Source organism: Echinops telfairi, unplaced genomic scaffold, assembly GCF_000313985.2.
Source record: "Echinops telfairi isolate 266 unplaced genomic scaffold, ASM31398v2 ScPeMD7_44;HRSCAF=162, whole genome shotgun sequence".
In the NCBI taxonomy this organism is placed as follows: Eukaryota; Metazoa; Chordata; class Mammalia; order Afrosoricida; family Tenrecidae; genus Echinops; species Echinops telfairi.
In genome coordinates, this window is record NW_022103942.1 from 2179444 (window position 1) to 2193736 (window position 14293).

General features: G+C 41.3%; 1 protein-coding gene across 1 annotated transcript; it reads left to right on the forward strand.

Annotated features, from left to right (window-relative positions):
- The first annotated feature begins 268 nt into the window (after positions 1-268).
- On the forward strand, positions 269-13115 carry XKRX (XK related X-linked). The gene is made up of 3 exons (XM_004711186.4): positions 269-993; positions 5048-5316; positions 11375-13115. The coding sequence occupies exons 1-3, from the start codon at positions 659-661 to the stop codon at positions 12118-12120; spliced, it is 1350 nt and encodes a 449-aa protein (XP_004711243.1). The 5' UTR covers positions 269-658; the 3' UTR covers positions 12121-13115.
- The last annotated feature ends 1178 nt before the right edge of the window (positions 13116-14293 follow it).

Below are 14293 nucleotides of genomic sequence, written 5' to 3' on the forward strand. Positions count from 1 at the left end.
GCTTCTGCCCCGGGGGTGGGGGTCACGCGTCTTCTGGCTGCTCAGGGGCGGGGCTTGGGGAACCTGCGCAGCCTTCGGGAGAGCCCTGGGCTCCTCGTGGGTCCTGAGCAAGCGTCGTCGGCGAGCGGACGAGCGACTAGCCACAGCCTGGGCGTTTAACCGAGTTCCTCCAAAGGGACGTTCAGCCCGCGCGCTCTCTTCTGCCCAGCCTCTGTTCTCTGCTGAGAGGGCACAGTGGTGGGAACGTCTAGAAAGGAGTTGCTGAGCGTCGGAGCCCCCCACAGAGGGGGATACCCACCTGCCACTACTCACCTGCCAGCTGTTTCCATGGCTCTTTTCTGCGTGCCTGGGATTGGACTCCGGACTGAGCGCTGGGATGCTGGCTTTCACCTTATCCAAGTTTCGCAGCATGCATGTTGACAATCGGAATCCTGGGCCAATCAAGAAATAAATTCAAAGTGGCACTCCAAGACTCTCCGTTGGAGACTCCATCAAGTCTAATTTGAAACTAGTAAAGAGGGTCCCTCCTCTGACTAGTGGATCTTTGCCCGGGCCCCTCCTCACTGATACTTGGACTGTGGCGACTCCAGGGTGCTCTTGGATGGAAACGGGTGTGTGCACTCTGAAGACCTGACCTCAACACTCAGAAACCTCAAGGATGGACAGAGTTTATGAAATGCCGGAGGATCCAAGTGTGGATCAGGTTTCATCACTGGAGGAAGATGTCATCCGTGGGGCCAACCCCCGCTTTACCTTCCCGTTTGGCATCCTCTTCTCCACCTTTCTGTACTGCGGGGAGGCTGCATCTGCCTTGTATATGGTTAGAATTTATAGAAAGAATAATGAAAGCTATTGGATGGCGTACACCTTCTCCTTCTTTATGTTTTCATCCATTATGGTCCAGTTGACCCTCGTTTTTGTCCACAGAGATCTGGCTAAAGATAAGCCTCTATCGTTGTTTATGCATCTCATCCTCTTGGGACCTGTTATCAGGTGAGCAACTTTTTAATCTCTTCCTGTATCCCCAAACTTATGCAAAGAAAGATAAAGTCAACAAGTTTTGATGAGGTGAGTACTGTGCCTCCGATCTAATCGATTTTTCCATTTCTTCTCACTTGACTTCCCTGCCTACCATTCCCCCCAGATGCCAAATGTAACCATGATAAGCATGTGGTGTGTCCCTGTGTTCCAAACTGGGTGTCACCTTTGAGAATACTTCATTAGACGGATTGTGAAAAATAGTATGGGGCTGATAGCCTTGCTCACCCTACACACACAGGCCATAGCTGCAAAGTGTGTGGATTTAGACACTCTGTAAATTGAACGAACCTCCCGCCCTCCCTCTCTCCATCTCATCTCATATTTAGTTTCTTGACCCTGAGCTGCCCTGCCTGCACTAGTGCTGCTGCCATTTTCAAGTTTTCTAGCATTATTTGACATCTCAAAAATATTTTCAATTGACTACAGGAATCTGGCACCCCAGCCTGTTGTAGTTCCTTTTTCTCTGTCAGTTCAGCAGTCTCCGATGTATCTGTGTATCTGTCCCTCAAGAAAAGTACATGGTTAATGGGCAAACAAAGATGAGCCACCTCTTCATCTCCCGTCTGAATGCTGTAGCACTTGGTCATAGTGTCAAGTCTTCCCATTCTGATTGACTTGGAGGGACTAGACTGGGCTTTATCCTAGGGAGACAGCAATCTCATTTGGATACCTTGGAGTTTTCAAAGTAGGAAGACATTGCAAAATGTATGAGCTCAGAAGGTAGGAATGGACCAAGTATAGCTGGATTGCAAGAGAGACAGAAACCAGCAGTCAGCTGAGGAATATGGGTCAGAGTTTTGGTGTTGTAATTGCAATGGGAAGATATTTCTTCCTTAGAACACGACAGACAATCTGTGAAACTAATGAAGGATGGAAGCCCTCCCCCTTAAAAGATTATCAATACAAATGTATTTAAAAAGGAAGGAATTGATTAGGTTTCATCAGCTATAATAGAGACATCAATAAAAACAGTGGCCCGGAATTTAGGAGACATAGCGTCTAGTCATGGCGCGCTCACTGACTGGGTATGTGACATTTTTGACCTTCCTTAAAATGCCTAGGCCTCCATTTCCACATCTGCAAAACAAATGGCTTGGGCTAGATGATAACTCTTTAATTCAAATGTGTATGGGCCAGTCAAACATCAAAACTGAGTGAAGCAGGCCAAATATAAGAGAACTAGCAGCTTAATATATGGTAATAAATGAAAACTAAGCCTCGGGCCAGAAAAATGATTGAGAGTAGAGAATAGTGTAGGTAGAATCTGGAGGCCGAATGACCTGTCTAAAAGTGGCAGCTGCCCTATAGCGCCAGCCCATTGCATCCATTTTGTAATTTGTTCCTAGGCTTGCCAGACCCCTCAATTTTACTGAGAAGTCCCCAAGCCAAACTTTTACATGAAATGTCATGACTGAAAAATTCGGTACCTATTTGTTTAAAACAAACACACACACACACACACACACACACACACACACACACATCAAGTAGGCCAAACCACATCTGTGGGTCAACTGTGACTCAGTAAGCCCACATATAAGCTTTGTTGGCCTAAACTTAGTAGGAATTCAAATTAGATTTCAATTCCAAATCATTGATACCAAGCTGTAAAAGGAAGACCTCATTTTGATCTTGGGACTAAGGAACTTAGAGATGTCACTAGAGGAGCAAGGCAGCTAATAAAACCATTCTTCTCTCCCCAAATACAATATACTGATTACGTCATCAAGTCTTCTCCAGCTACGAAATTCAGCAAGCACCACCTAGTCCCCAATTTTTACTTCTCAGGTTTACTCTCTGGCCTCCCAAGCCATTCTTTGATGTGGTCTCTCTGAATGGAGTGCTGTGCTTCATTTTTGTGATTCGGCTTCCACTACAGATGATTGGGAGGCATTTACCCCTCAGCCAGCTAAGCCTACATTAGGGAAACTAATGAAAAACTCATACAATGAACCTTTGATAGGCCTATTTTTAAGACCATTTTTTAAAAAGTAGGTGGGAACTTGACTAATTCTATCAGCCACATGATCGCTGTTGGGAGAGCCTGTATGAAAACATACTTCTGAAAATGAAAATTTACCGAAATTTCTAAATAAGCCAGATACTCGACATAAACCATTCAATGTTGTTGAGTGCCAAATCGATTCCAAATAGTGGCTCCATGTGACAGAGTAGAACTGCCCCTAGAGGATTTGCTGGAATGCAGTCTTTACGGAAGTGGATTGCCAGGTCTTTCTCCCGCAGCACTGCTGGGTGGGTTCAAATGAGCATAGGGAAACACTTAACCAGTGTGTCACCAGGGCTCTTGCAACCAGTAAATAGCCTTAAAATTAGAAGCATAACCCACAGTGTTTATACTATTGCCTCCCCCAATATTTTATTCAGCAATAGCGTTGCTGGGCTAGGGTCAAAATATAAACTGATTTGTTGAAAAAGCACTTGTGGACTTCCTTTGAAGAGGAAGCATGCCCACTTTTTCTCTATCTGTTCTCTCCTTTCATCTTTTGCTCTCCCAGGTTTTACAGTTTGTTCCCAGAAAAAGGAAGTTTAAATGACAAGCCTCAGAGTGGTACACATGTACCAATCTCAGCGGGTCCTATGAGTAATGTACCCATCACTTGTTTGAAACCTTTCCACTGGGAGACAGAGCCTAGAGAACAACATAAATCACTGAGCCTATTTTTTAATGTTTTTTTCTTTCTGTTCAATCTTTGTCATTACTGTCATCCTCCCCATGCCTTCTGTATCCCTTATCGCTCAGCAAATATTTTTAAAATATTCACTATAAGATAAAGACTGTGAGCAAGATAAACACAGCCTCTGCCCTCAGTCTATCGGGGATGATCTCTTAGTTCTCATCACAAACGTCTTTCCTTGTCACAAGAAATGATCGACCGTTTCCAGTCATTTTAGTGTGAGTAGGGGAAGTGATAACTCAGGTGTTCCAAAACAAGATGTTCTAGTTGCTTTTCTTCTGTTCACCACATCAGGACAGCTAAGGACTTCTGATTTGGGTGGCGGGGGTGGGAGGTGGGGGGAGGGGTGGAGATGAGAAGCATGCAGCCGGAAATGTGGTCTTTTCACTGTTGTAAGGGTGGTAGGCTTTCATCAGTATGTTATCCTCCTATAAAGAAAGAACCAAGCTTCAAAACCGATTGTCCTCAAATAGGTCAAGCGGCATAAAAAAAAAGCCACCTTCTGAGATTCTGTAGATACGTAGTACATTTGGTTCTGGGTTGTGTTGTCTTGTATGTGCCCTTGTTAAATGATTTCTAGGTGGAGATGAGAAGTTTTTTTTCTTAACCCCTCCCCTCCAACTTCCACTAGAGCAGTGGTTCTCAACCTGTGGGTCGTGACCCCTTTGGAAGGGGTGTGTGTGTCGAACGACCCTTTCATAGGGGTTGCCTGATTCATAACAGTAGCAAAATTACAGTTATGCAGTAGCAATGAAAATAATTTTATGGTTGCGGGGGTCACCACCACATGACGAACTGTATTAAAGGGTCGTGGCATAGGAAGTTTGAGAACCACCGCACTAGAGACTTGTTAACTGAGACAGTTTTAGTTGTGGTCTCTGTCTTGAAAAAGCAGAACTTGAAAGACCCCCCCAATTTGGAACTGAGTGTGTTGAAGAAGAAATGCTTTACCTCAGGACCTGAGGTGTTACCAAACCAAAAGAAACCGAAGGCCTTTTGGCACCTTCCTTATGCTTTCTGGATACAGAACATATTAATACCTTTTGCTCTGAGGTGCTTTTCTATCACAGATCTCCAAGAAGTCCTTTGGAAACTACTTTTTTTAGTAGGTAACCAATTGAACAAAACAGGGTTCAGACTCAAGTACCTTGTAGAAATCATTACTAACCCTTTGACTCGTGAGAAATGTGTAGCACAGCAGTCTGACTGGCAAAAAATAGCACAACTTCCCGACTTATGTCTCCCCCTCACTGCTGTCTCCTTTCCCAAGGCAGCTTTAGTTAAGTTCCCATGATGCTTTACTTCTGCAGATGTTTGGAGGCCATGATTAAGTATCTCACACTGTGGAAGAAAGAGGGGCAGGAGGAGCCCTATGTCAGCCTCACCCGAAAGAAGATGCTAATAAATGGCGAGGAGGTGCTGATAGAATGGGAGGTGGGCCACTCCATCCGGACCCTGGCTATGCACCGAAATGCCTACAAACGTATGTCACAGATCCAAGCCTTCTTGGGCTCAGTGCCCCAGCTGACCTATCAGCTTTATGTGACCCTGATCTCTGCAGAGGTTCCCCTGGGTAGAGGTGAGTGGGGTCAGGTGAGGGGAGGGTTCCACTCATATCAGGGGTTTCTAGCTTCATGTGCTTATTTAAATTAAAATCAGATAAAATTTAGAACTCGCTTCCTCAGTCACTCACATTAGCCACATGTCAGGTGATGAATGTGACTAGTGGTTACTTATTAGTGCAATATAGACCAGAGAAAATTCTGTTGGAAAGTACTGAGAGATAGTTAGAGAACTTTAAGGAAGCTTCTTAAACTGGGTTAAAGGAGACTAAAAATTGCCAAGCATAAACCTTCTGTGAGTTCAGAGGAAGCTGGTATTATCAGAAGTCATTAGACTCGTTTCCCTTGTCCAGAGTATTTTAATTATGCTGCATTTGATTTTTTGTTTGTTTGATTTTGGTTTAGGGATGGAAGTCTTAAAGTAAGAGATTGATAAACTCTTGGAAAAGTTAAATTCCTTTCACGGGCTTCAATCAATCCCAGAGGGTCCGGAGGCTAGTAATCTGATTTTGTTTAAAGTACTCCAGTTGATTCTAATCAGTCACATTGGGAACCAGTGATTTTATCACTCCTTCCTCCCAGAAGAAAGACCTGACCATCTACTTTCAAAGGAGCAGCCATTAAAACCCTACCGAGCACAGTTCCACTGTGACATACATGGGGTCACCAGGAGTTAGAATTGAGTCAACGAGGTTGTTTGTCCCCAGCTCCAGTAAGGGGGGGAGGAAAAAGGAGTAGAATGAGTATTTTGGAGAGTCAGTCCTGGCCCCAGTTCTAACCTTCTCTATGATCTTTGGAGGAAGTTACCGATGCATTCCCTGCCTTAATTTCCCACTTGTAAAAGAGGAATCCTGAGATGAGTAAGACTTCTAGGCCAGGATGAGATGTGGGTCAGTGATTTCAAAGAGGACATGAAGTGCTGGTAATGAGATTAGTATAGCTGGTACAGATAGGGGTACTGCTTGGACCCGTTCTTTATTAGGTCTTGACCCTGCTTGGCAAAGCCCCTTGCCTTCAATAAATGTACAGAGGGACTTTGTCCTCTTTTCTCATTCATGAAGTTCTATTGGTCTTAAAACTTTTCACCTAATTAGAATCGACCATAATTTGAGGAGAGAGTTTCTAGATATGATGATGTTTTTCCTCCTGAGAATTTTGAAGGTCATGAAATCACCTAAAGAAAATATTGTACATTAGGAAAGCAATACATGCATACAGTAATTGACACACGGGCACTTGAGGTACTTGATTTACACTGTCAAAATGCAGATTTGGCATCCCCACGGGACTCATATTGTGCACAGAAAATACTTGGAAAGGTAGACAAGAAACTACCTCAAGGGAGTGGGACTAAGAAATCAGTAGACCTTTGCTTTTTAATATATACCCTTCTGTATAGTTTGAAATTATTATTGTATGTGCAATTACTGTGTATCCTATCAGACAATGTAAATAAATGCATATGTGCAATATATATGAGAGGGCATCAGAAAGTTCATAGAAAAATTGCATTACCTTCTGGTTCCATTTTTCCAAGAACTTTTTGAAGCTTCCTCCTATGTGTCTTTATATCTTTGGCCCCCAAAGTGGATGGTGTTAACCATTTGGTTCAACAATATGTCTTTTTAAAAAGCATGGCAGTATATCTTATTTTCCATGGTTATTTATATATCCATATAGAATATATAGTAATAAATGTGAGAGGAAGTAAAAAATATTGCTATAAACAATAGAACCCTTAATTAAACAAAACTATTAAAATGTGAAGCCATTCTTTCTCGACATATCCTCCATCTAGTCCAGGGGTCCTCAAACTTTTTAAACAGGGGGCCAGTTCACTGTCCCTCAGACTCATTGGAGGGCCGGACTATAGTTTAAAAAACCATGAACAAATCCCTATGCACACTGCACATATCTTATTTTTGAGTCAAAAAACAAATGGGGCAAAAACACCCCCGCGGGCCGTAGTTTGAGGACGCCTGATCTAGTCTATACAGTACTGAAGGCAGTGTCTCTAGCTCTCTAACTCTTCTGGGCTCTTTGATTTACACCATGTCAAAATGCAGCTTTGGCATCCCCAAGGGACTCATGTTGTGCTCCTTGGAAGTGTTCTTTGGCCTTGGGGACACAAAGATACCTGAAGGAGCAAGATCAGGTATGTAAGGTAGATGGGATAAAGTTTCACAATGAAATTCTAAGACATCGCTTGCTACCCTGAAGAATGAACATTGTTGTGATGGGGAAAAAATTCCTCAGCTCAACTTTCCTGGTCTTTTTCTCACTAATGCAGTTTTCCATTTTCTTAAAACTTCTTCAGAATAAGATCCCCAGATCCTCAAGATAATCGATTGAGATTACCTCTTTGGAATCTCGCAAAATAGTTGCTGTAACCCTTCTGAGCAGATTTCTCGGCCTTGAATTGAACTGGCCCAGCAGATTCCCTCAGAAAGCACAATTTTGATCGGACCCGAACAGACACGCACATGATTGAGGGAATGTGTCTTTTGCCATTCATTGATTTCAGAGACATGTTTAAACATGTTTTGTTTGGAATACACCTGCGCATGCATGAACTGGAAGCCTAGTAGCAATTCTTTTTGACTTAACTTCAAATTTTTCTTATATGAATTAGATCATTCTTAGTTTCATAGTACTCTCTTGGTAGGATTAAAGTGTGTTTTAATTTTTCACATGCAAAAAGTTTATTTCTAATTACAAACTATGATACAGTGAATATCACTGAAAATACCTCTGTACTTGAATGAAATGTCAGTATTAACAGCAGTATTGCTGGGTGATAAGGTATGTATCTTTTGAATTTTGAGAAATACTGCCAAGTATCTCTTCCAAAATGTTTTATTAATTAAGACTACCAGCAACAGTGTATGAATGTGTATGTTTCGCCATGTCTTAAAGCTAAGTATTATTTAGTAATACAATTGTAAAATAGCTGGTTGTTTTCATCTACTTTCTTAATTGTGAGTAAAGCTAAGCATCTTTTTCATGTTTGGGTATTGTGTGGGTTCTGTAAATTGTTTGTTTCCAAAAGTTTTTGGGGAAAAGGAATGAAAAAATAATGGAATTTTCCATGTGTTGGAATCCCCCTTGCATTGTACTCACATTTCCCTGTGGATATTAATTTTTTCTCTGCTGTGGATGAGTGCATATGTATACATTTATCTTATGGCTGGTATGCTTATACACACATACATATGGTCACATGAATAACACACTCAGTTTAAATGTGCGTGTATACCTGTTATATGTGTACACATGAAATGTGCAGCACAATACACATACAGTAACTCCTGAAATTCTGAAATATTAATGCCTCAGTTTGTCAAATCCTTTATTGCTTTTAGATCTGGTGACTTTCTTACAAAGGACTTCCACAGCTCATACCTGGTAGAGCATTTCACCCCATATTACAAATCGATTGAGTTTACCAATTTCCCCACTAAAAAAAACAAGCAAAACAATACCACCAAAAGAAAAAAAAAACTTCATTGAATTGATTGAGATTGTATTAAATTATTTCTGTAGATTAATTTAGAGAGAGTTTACATCATTTACTATTGATCACTTTTCATATTAGAAGATGATAAAGCCTTCCATTTCATTAAGTTAATGTACTTCAGCAAAATTCAGTATCATTGTATACATTTTTGCAAAACTCCTTTGTAGGTGTTCTGTTTCTAAGTCCTTATTTTGTAAGTGCCAGGGTAGTACCCAGGTGATGAAAATGGATGTACTACATCTTTGAAAATAGGGAGGGAGGGGGTAATGATGATGGTAGCAGATTGAATTTATTATGTTCATGACCAGTTTATTATATACTCTAAAAGTGGATGATACTGCCCTTCTGGGGGTGCTAGAAAGAGCTAGGGGGCCTGCAAAAGCAGATACCTATACTTTATCTTAGATTATGAACTATAGTACAAAAGTTTTTCATTGCCCAGGGATCACTGAATGCTTTTTCTTTTGTTCTTTCTGAAAAGGGGGTGGTAGGCCAAATAAGTTTGGGAACCTGTGCTCTAAGCCCTTTACCTGTAATTATATTCATTTTATCTTTACAACAACCATGTGAAGTAAATACTGTTATTACCCTTAGCCTACAAAGGAGGAAACAGGCACTGAGAGGTTAAGTAAATACTCTATGGTCCCATAAGTAGTAGGTGGTTATGTTGGATTAGAACCCAGAATGTCTACCTTCAGAGTAGTTTCCAACTAGATCACTATACAAAGGATGTAAAGGAAGTTTTTCCAATTTTCAATTCCTCGGTGATATCTCCTATTGTCTTTCTGACAATACTATAGCTTTTAGGATTTGGATAACAACTTTTTGGTTTATTTTTTCTTATTTTAACCCACTCATTGATTTTTACCTTAGTACCCCTTTTCTGGTCCCCTTTTTCTTGGAGGCCATCTGAAGCAGTATGGATGAGCAGATTCACTAGCCCCATTGTATTCTCTTCTGGGGTGAGTATATTTGTAGGGAGACAGATAGAAGGTGTTTTCACATTGATGTGGCTCGCCAGGCTTTCTTCCTTTTGTCGCACTACTATTAATAAATGCGTTCTAATTCAAATGAAAGCGTTGATGCTCTGACATTCTTATGTCCACATGCAGCATCAGTTCTTTAGGATGGGACTCAGAGTGTACTTTTGAAAGCCACAAGTAGCCATTTGAAATGCGTTTCCCATGACAGTTATTGAAGATTCGAACACTATGTACAGTGAGGGTGGGGGGCGGGAAATCTCAGCTACAAAGCTGTGGTTCCTGCAGATTTCCATAGGGGACGTTTGTCTTTCATTTTTAAATTGATTTCTCCTGGGTTCTAGATTCCCTGAATTCCATTCTTTTTATGAGACCTGCCAACACTGACTTTTCTTTTGGATGAGTATCCCCCAGGCCTTCTGCTTTCCTGGAGGGCACTGTATTATTGTCTTAGTAATTGGTATCCTTTGAAATACAGGAAGCAAAGGCCATCTTTGTTTTCTACAGTTGAGATAGAATACAGGAAGTTGGAAAGCATCCTGATCCTTCAGGTTCTCTGCTCTAAGCTGTAGTGGTATATATGAGCTAGGAAATGAGTTTGTTTGGTTGCTTGTTTTAAACCACTGTCAGAAATCCAGGGTTCCCTGAAGTATACCAAGGCAAGGGGAGTGGTGAATTAACATCGCTGATAATAAATACCAGCAATTCCAGAGTATCTCAGTGAATTAGGACCAGATCCCAAACAGGTGAACCAAGGGCCTTAAATCCTACATATTTTAAGCTACCTTCCTGAATTTGGAACTCTTCATTTCTGAAACATTTTTGAGCACTGATGAGATAACAAGCAATATATCTGGGAATACAGCAGTGAACAAAATAGGCATGGTACCTTCTGCCCTCGTGGAATTTCCAGTGCATGTTTTGATACATACCACTGGAATTCAGGGTTCTAGAAGCATGCACAACAAGATTCTTCTGTTGAAGAAGATACACGTCAAAGGAGGGATTTCAAGAAGGTGCCACAAATCTCATGGAAAAATACCATTATCTTTTCATTCCATGTTTTCCACAAACTTTTTTGGTGGAAAAGTTTTTCCACAAACTTGTATTAGTGAGTGTCTAAGACTGCATTTAAAAAACATTTTCTTCTTGCCTCTTTTAACTTTTGCTCGGAAGGCAGTTTCGTGATCTAAATGCTGCCCTGTCCTCTTCTCTCTGCTCTTCTCGTGTTAGCGATGTCTCAGTGTTAGCTCCAAGACTTCGCTCTTTTTAAAAAGTTACATTTTTTTTTCATATGATTATTAGATTATTTCATTGTTTGCTTATCGTGGGAAATTTAGGAAATAGAGAAAAGGGAAAGCACACAATTTTAAGAACCCCAAACATTTTGGGTTGTTTTAATTTTTTCTATATGTACTATTTGTTTGCATAGCAAACTGTTATCACGCGGTTGCCCTTCAGTTTCAGCTACCATCTCCCAAGACCTCTCGGTTTAAGTACAGCCTTCACCACCACCATTGATTCTCTGTTGTTGTTGTTGTTGTTTCCTCTTCCTTCCTTGTTTGTTTTTTCTTACAGCTGTGCTAATGGTCTTTTCCCTGATCTCTGTCACCTATGGAGCTACCCTCTGCAATATGTTGGCTATGCAGATCAAGTACGACGAATACAAGATACGCCTTGGGCCTCTGGAAGTCCTCTGCATCACCATCTGGAGGTCATTGGAGATCACTTCCCGCCTAATGATTCTGGTGCTCTTCTCAGCCACCTTGAAATTAAAAGCTGTGCCCTTCTTATTGCTCAATTTCCTGATCATCCTCTTTGAGCCTTGGGTGAAGTTCTGGAGGAGTGGTGCCCAGATGCCCAGTAACATTGAGAAAAATTTCAGCCGGGTAGGCACACTAGTGGTGCTGATTTCAGTCACTGTCCTCTATGCAGGCATTAACTTCTCTTGCTGGTCAGCCATGCAATTGAGGTTAGCAGATAGGGAACTTGTTGACAAGGGTCAGAACTGGGGACATATGGGCCTCCACTATAGTGTGAGGTTAGTGGAAAATGTGATCATGGTTTTGGTTTTTAACTTCTTTGGTGTGAAAATATTACTGAATTACTGTCACTCCCTGATTGCCTTGCAGCTCATTATTGCTTATCTGATTTCCATTGGCTTCATGCTCCTTTTCTTCCAGTACTTGCATCCATTGCGCTCACTCTTTACCCACAATGTAGTGGACTACCTCCACTGTGTCTGCTGCCACCGACACCCTCAGGGCAGGCCTGAGAACTTACAGTCATCTTGTGAGGCCGAAGCAAGGCAAAGCATTGTTTGATTCTGTTTTTCATCTGGAGATGGGTTGGGATCTTCCAAGAGCAACAATGAGACCTAAGGAGGGTGAGTACCCACAAGAATATTTTCTTGAGATTTCTGGTAAGCCCATCTGAAGAAACAACAGACTCCAAATGCGTTTTGGTTCCTTAAGACTGCTGGTCATAATGAGGACCCACTACATACGTGGAAGCTTCAGAGATACTGTTCAACACCTACCCCAAACCCTCTTAGCTGTCTGACTGCCCGATGGAATATAACTTTCTAGCTCTGCTAATTTGCTTCAGACTTCACGGAACTATTCTGGGATGAGCTGAAGGAAGGCCCAGGATTCTTACCAGTTGTGGGAACCTCAGAGGTACCAGTCTGACACATGTGGAAACTGCAACTGTGGGAGTGTCTGAACTTCTTTAATTCCAAACAGAACCTCTGCCAAGAGGAAGGCCCTTATTGTTGAAAGAGCTTCTCCCTAAATAACTTAGCTCTCCATCAAGATTTCCTAGTAATCATTCAATAAGGATCTATTCTCTGGCAGGCCTTTGGGCTTTCGTAGGCACACTTGGACTGGGGAGTGCCGAATAGGACACACACTAGAATGACTCTTTTCTCAGGGACTTGCATGGGCCCCCAGCTTGGGCTGGTGGGATTAAATATCTCACCTACTGCCTCATAAACAGGGATTCCCTTCAACCCAGCTTTTGTAATGCTCTTGTCATCTTACTACTTGATGTGGACCTCAAACTGATCTGTAATTGCAAATGTTTTTAATGTGTAGAAGAAATGAAGACTGCCTTGTGTCTGTCTCCTGAGTATTTTATTGATTTTTATTTTAGGTGGGGAGAGAAAGGAATAATGGTTGGGACATCATCCATCACCTTTATGTTGTTTGGGGTTACATGAGGTGGCTAACACTCTTAGGTAGAGTGAATGAGGAAGAAGGAAATCAGTCTGCATGAAATCACATTGATTTTGGTTTCTGCCCGCAGGATTTTACTTTCTAATAAAGAGCCTATGCTTGCCAACTTTTGCTCATTCATGCACCTTCAGTCTTCCTTTCTCATATATCTTGAGGTTTAGATTTTATTATTAGCTAGGTTTTTTGTTGGTGATATCAGCTGGATGCCTGATGATAACCAAGGGATTGAACTTAACTGTGGTCACTTCCTATTGAGATTATGTGTCTCAGCCTTTACCTAACCAATGCTTGCCCTTCACAGAGCAGGCAAGTGAGAGACACTCCTAGTAGTGTGCATCAGTTATGGCCACCCCAATGTTGCAAGAGGTTGTGACCAATCTGACATAAGGCTTCCTGCCCCCATCTAACTTTGTTTTATACATAATTTGTTTTGTTGTTGTTGTTGTTGAGAATATATACTACTTCAACAATTTCTGACTGTACAATTGAATGACATTGATTATGTTCTTCAAATAATGCAACTTTTCTCCCCATCTTTTTGAAATTGTCCCTCCCCTGTTAACATAAACTTACTGCCCCCTAAGGTCCCTGCCTGTTCTTTAGAGTTGCTGTTATTAATTTGATCCCATGTAGATAATACTTGAACGAGCACAATAATCAAGACAGACATTCTTTACTAGTTAAGATAAGTGATGGTTTGCTTTTAAGATGACTACAAGTGATATTTTTGGTTTAAGGTTTAAAAAGTATTTCAGGGCATTAGTTTTGGGGATTCACCTATTCTCCGTGGCTAGAGAAAGTCCAAATTCTATGAGAATTTAAAATCAGCTACCATCCAGTTGTTCTCTCAGGATTACATGAAAAAAAATCTACTTCCCTTGTCATATCCAGTGTTATAACAATATTTGGAGGAAGGGGCACCCTTTTAGTACTAGATTTGTTCCATTTCCCTGCATGCCTACCATGTTTTTGTCATTACAAATGCTGTTTGGGGATAAAAGGTTTGGCTATCTAATTTGGGGGAGAGTGATGTGACTTGCTTTGGAGGAGGGGAGGTTTCTTTCTTTCAACACCAACTTCCTCATTCCATTTTTCATGATAAAAAAGAAACTTGGGTTTTTTCCATCAAATGCTCACAGTGCTGTTTTGTTTTTGTTTTTTTACTGTGTTAGTCAAGGTAGATTTGAAAGACATAATCTATTAGACCTCCAGAACAAACTGCCTCTTTGGAATTCAAGCAATATTTTTTTCCCAATGGTCA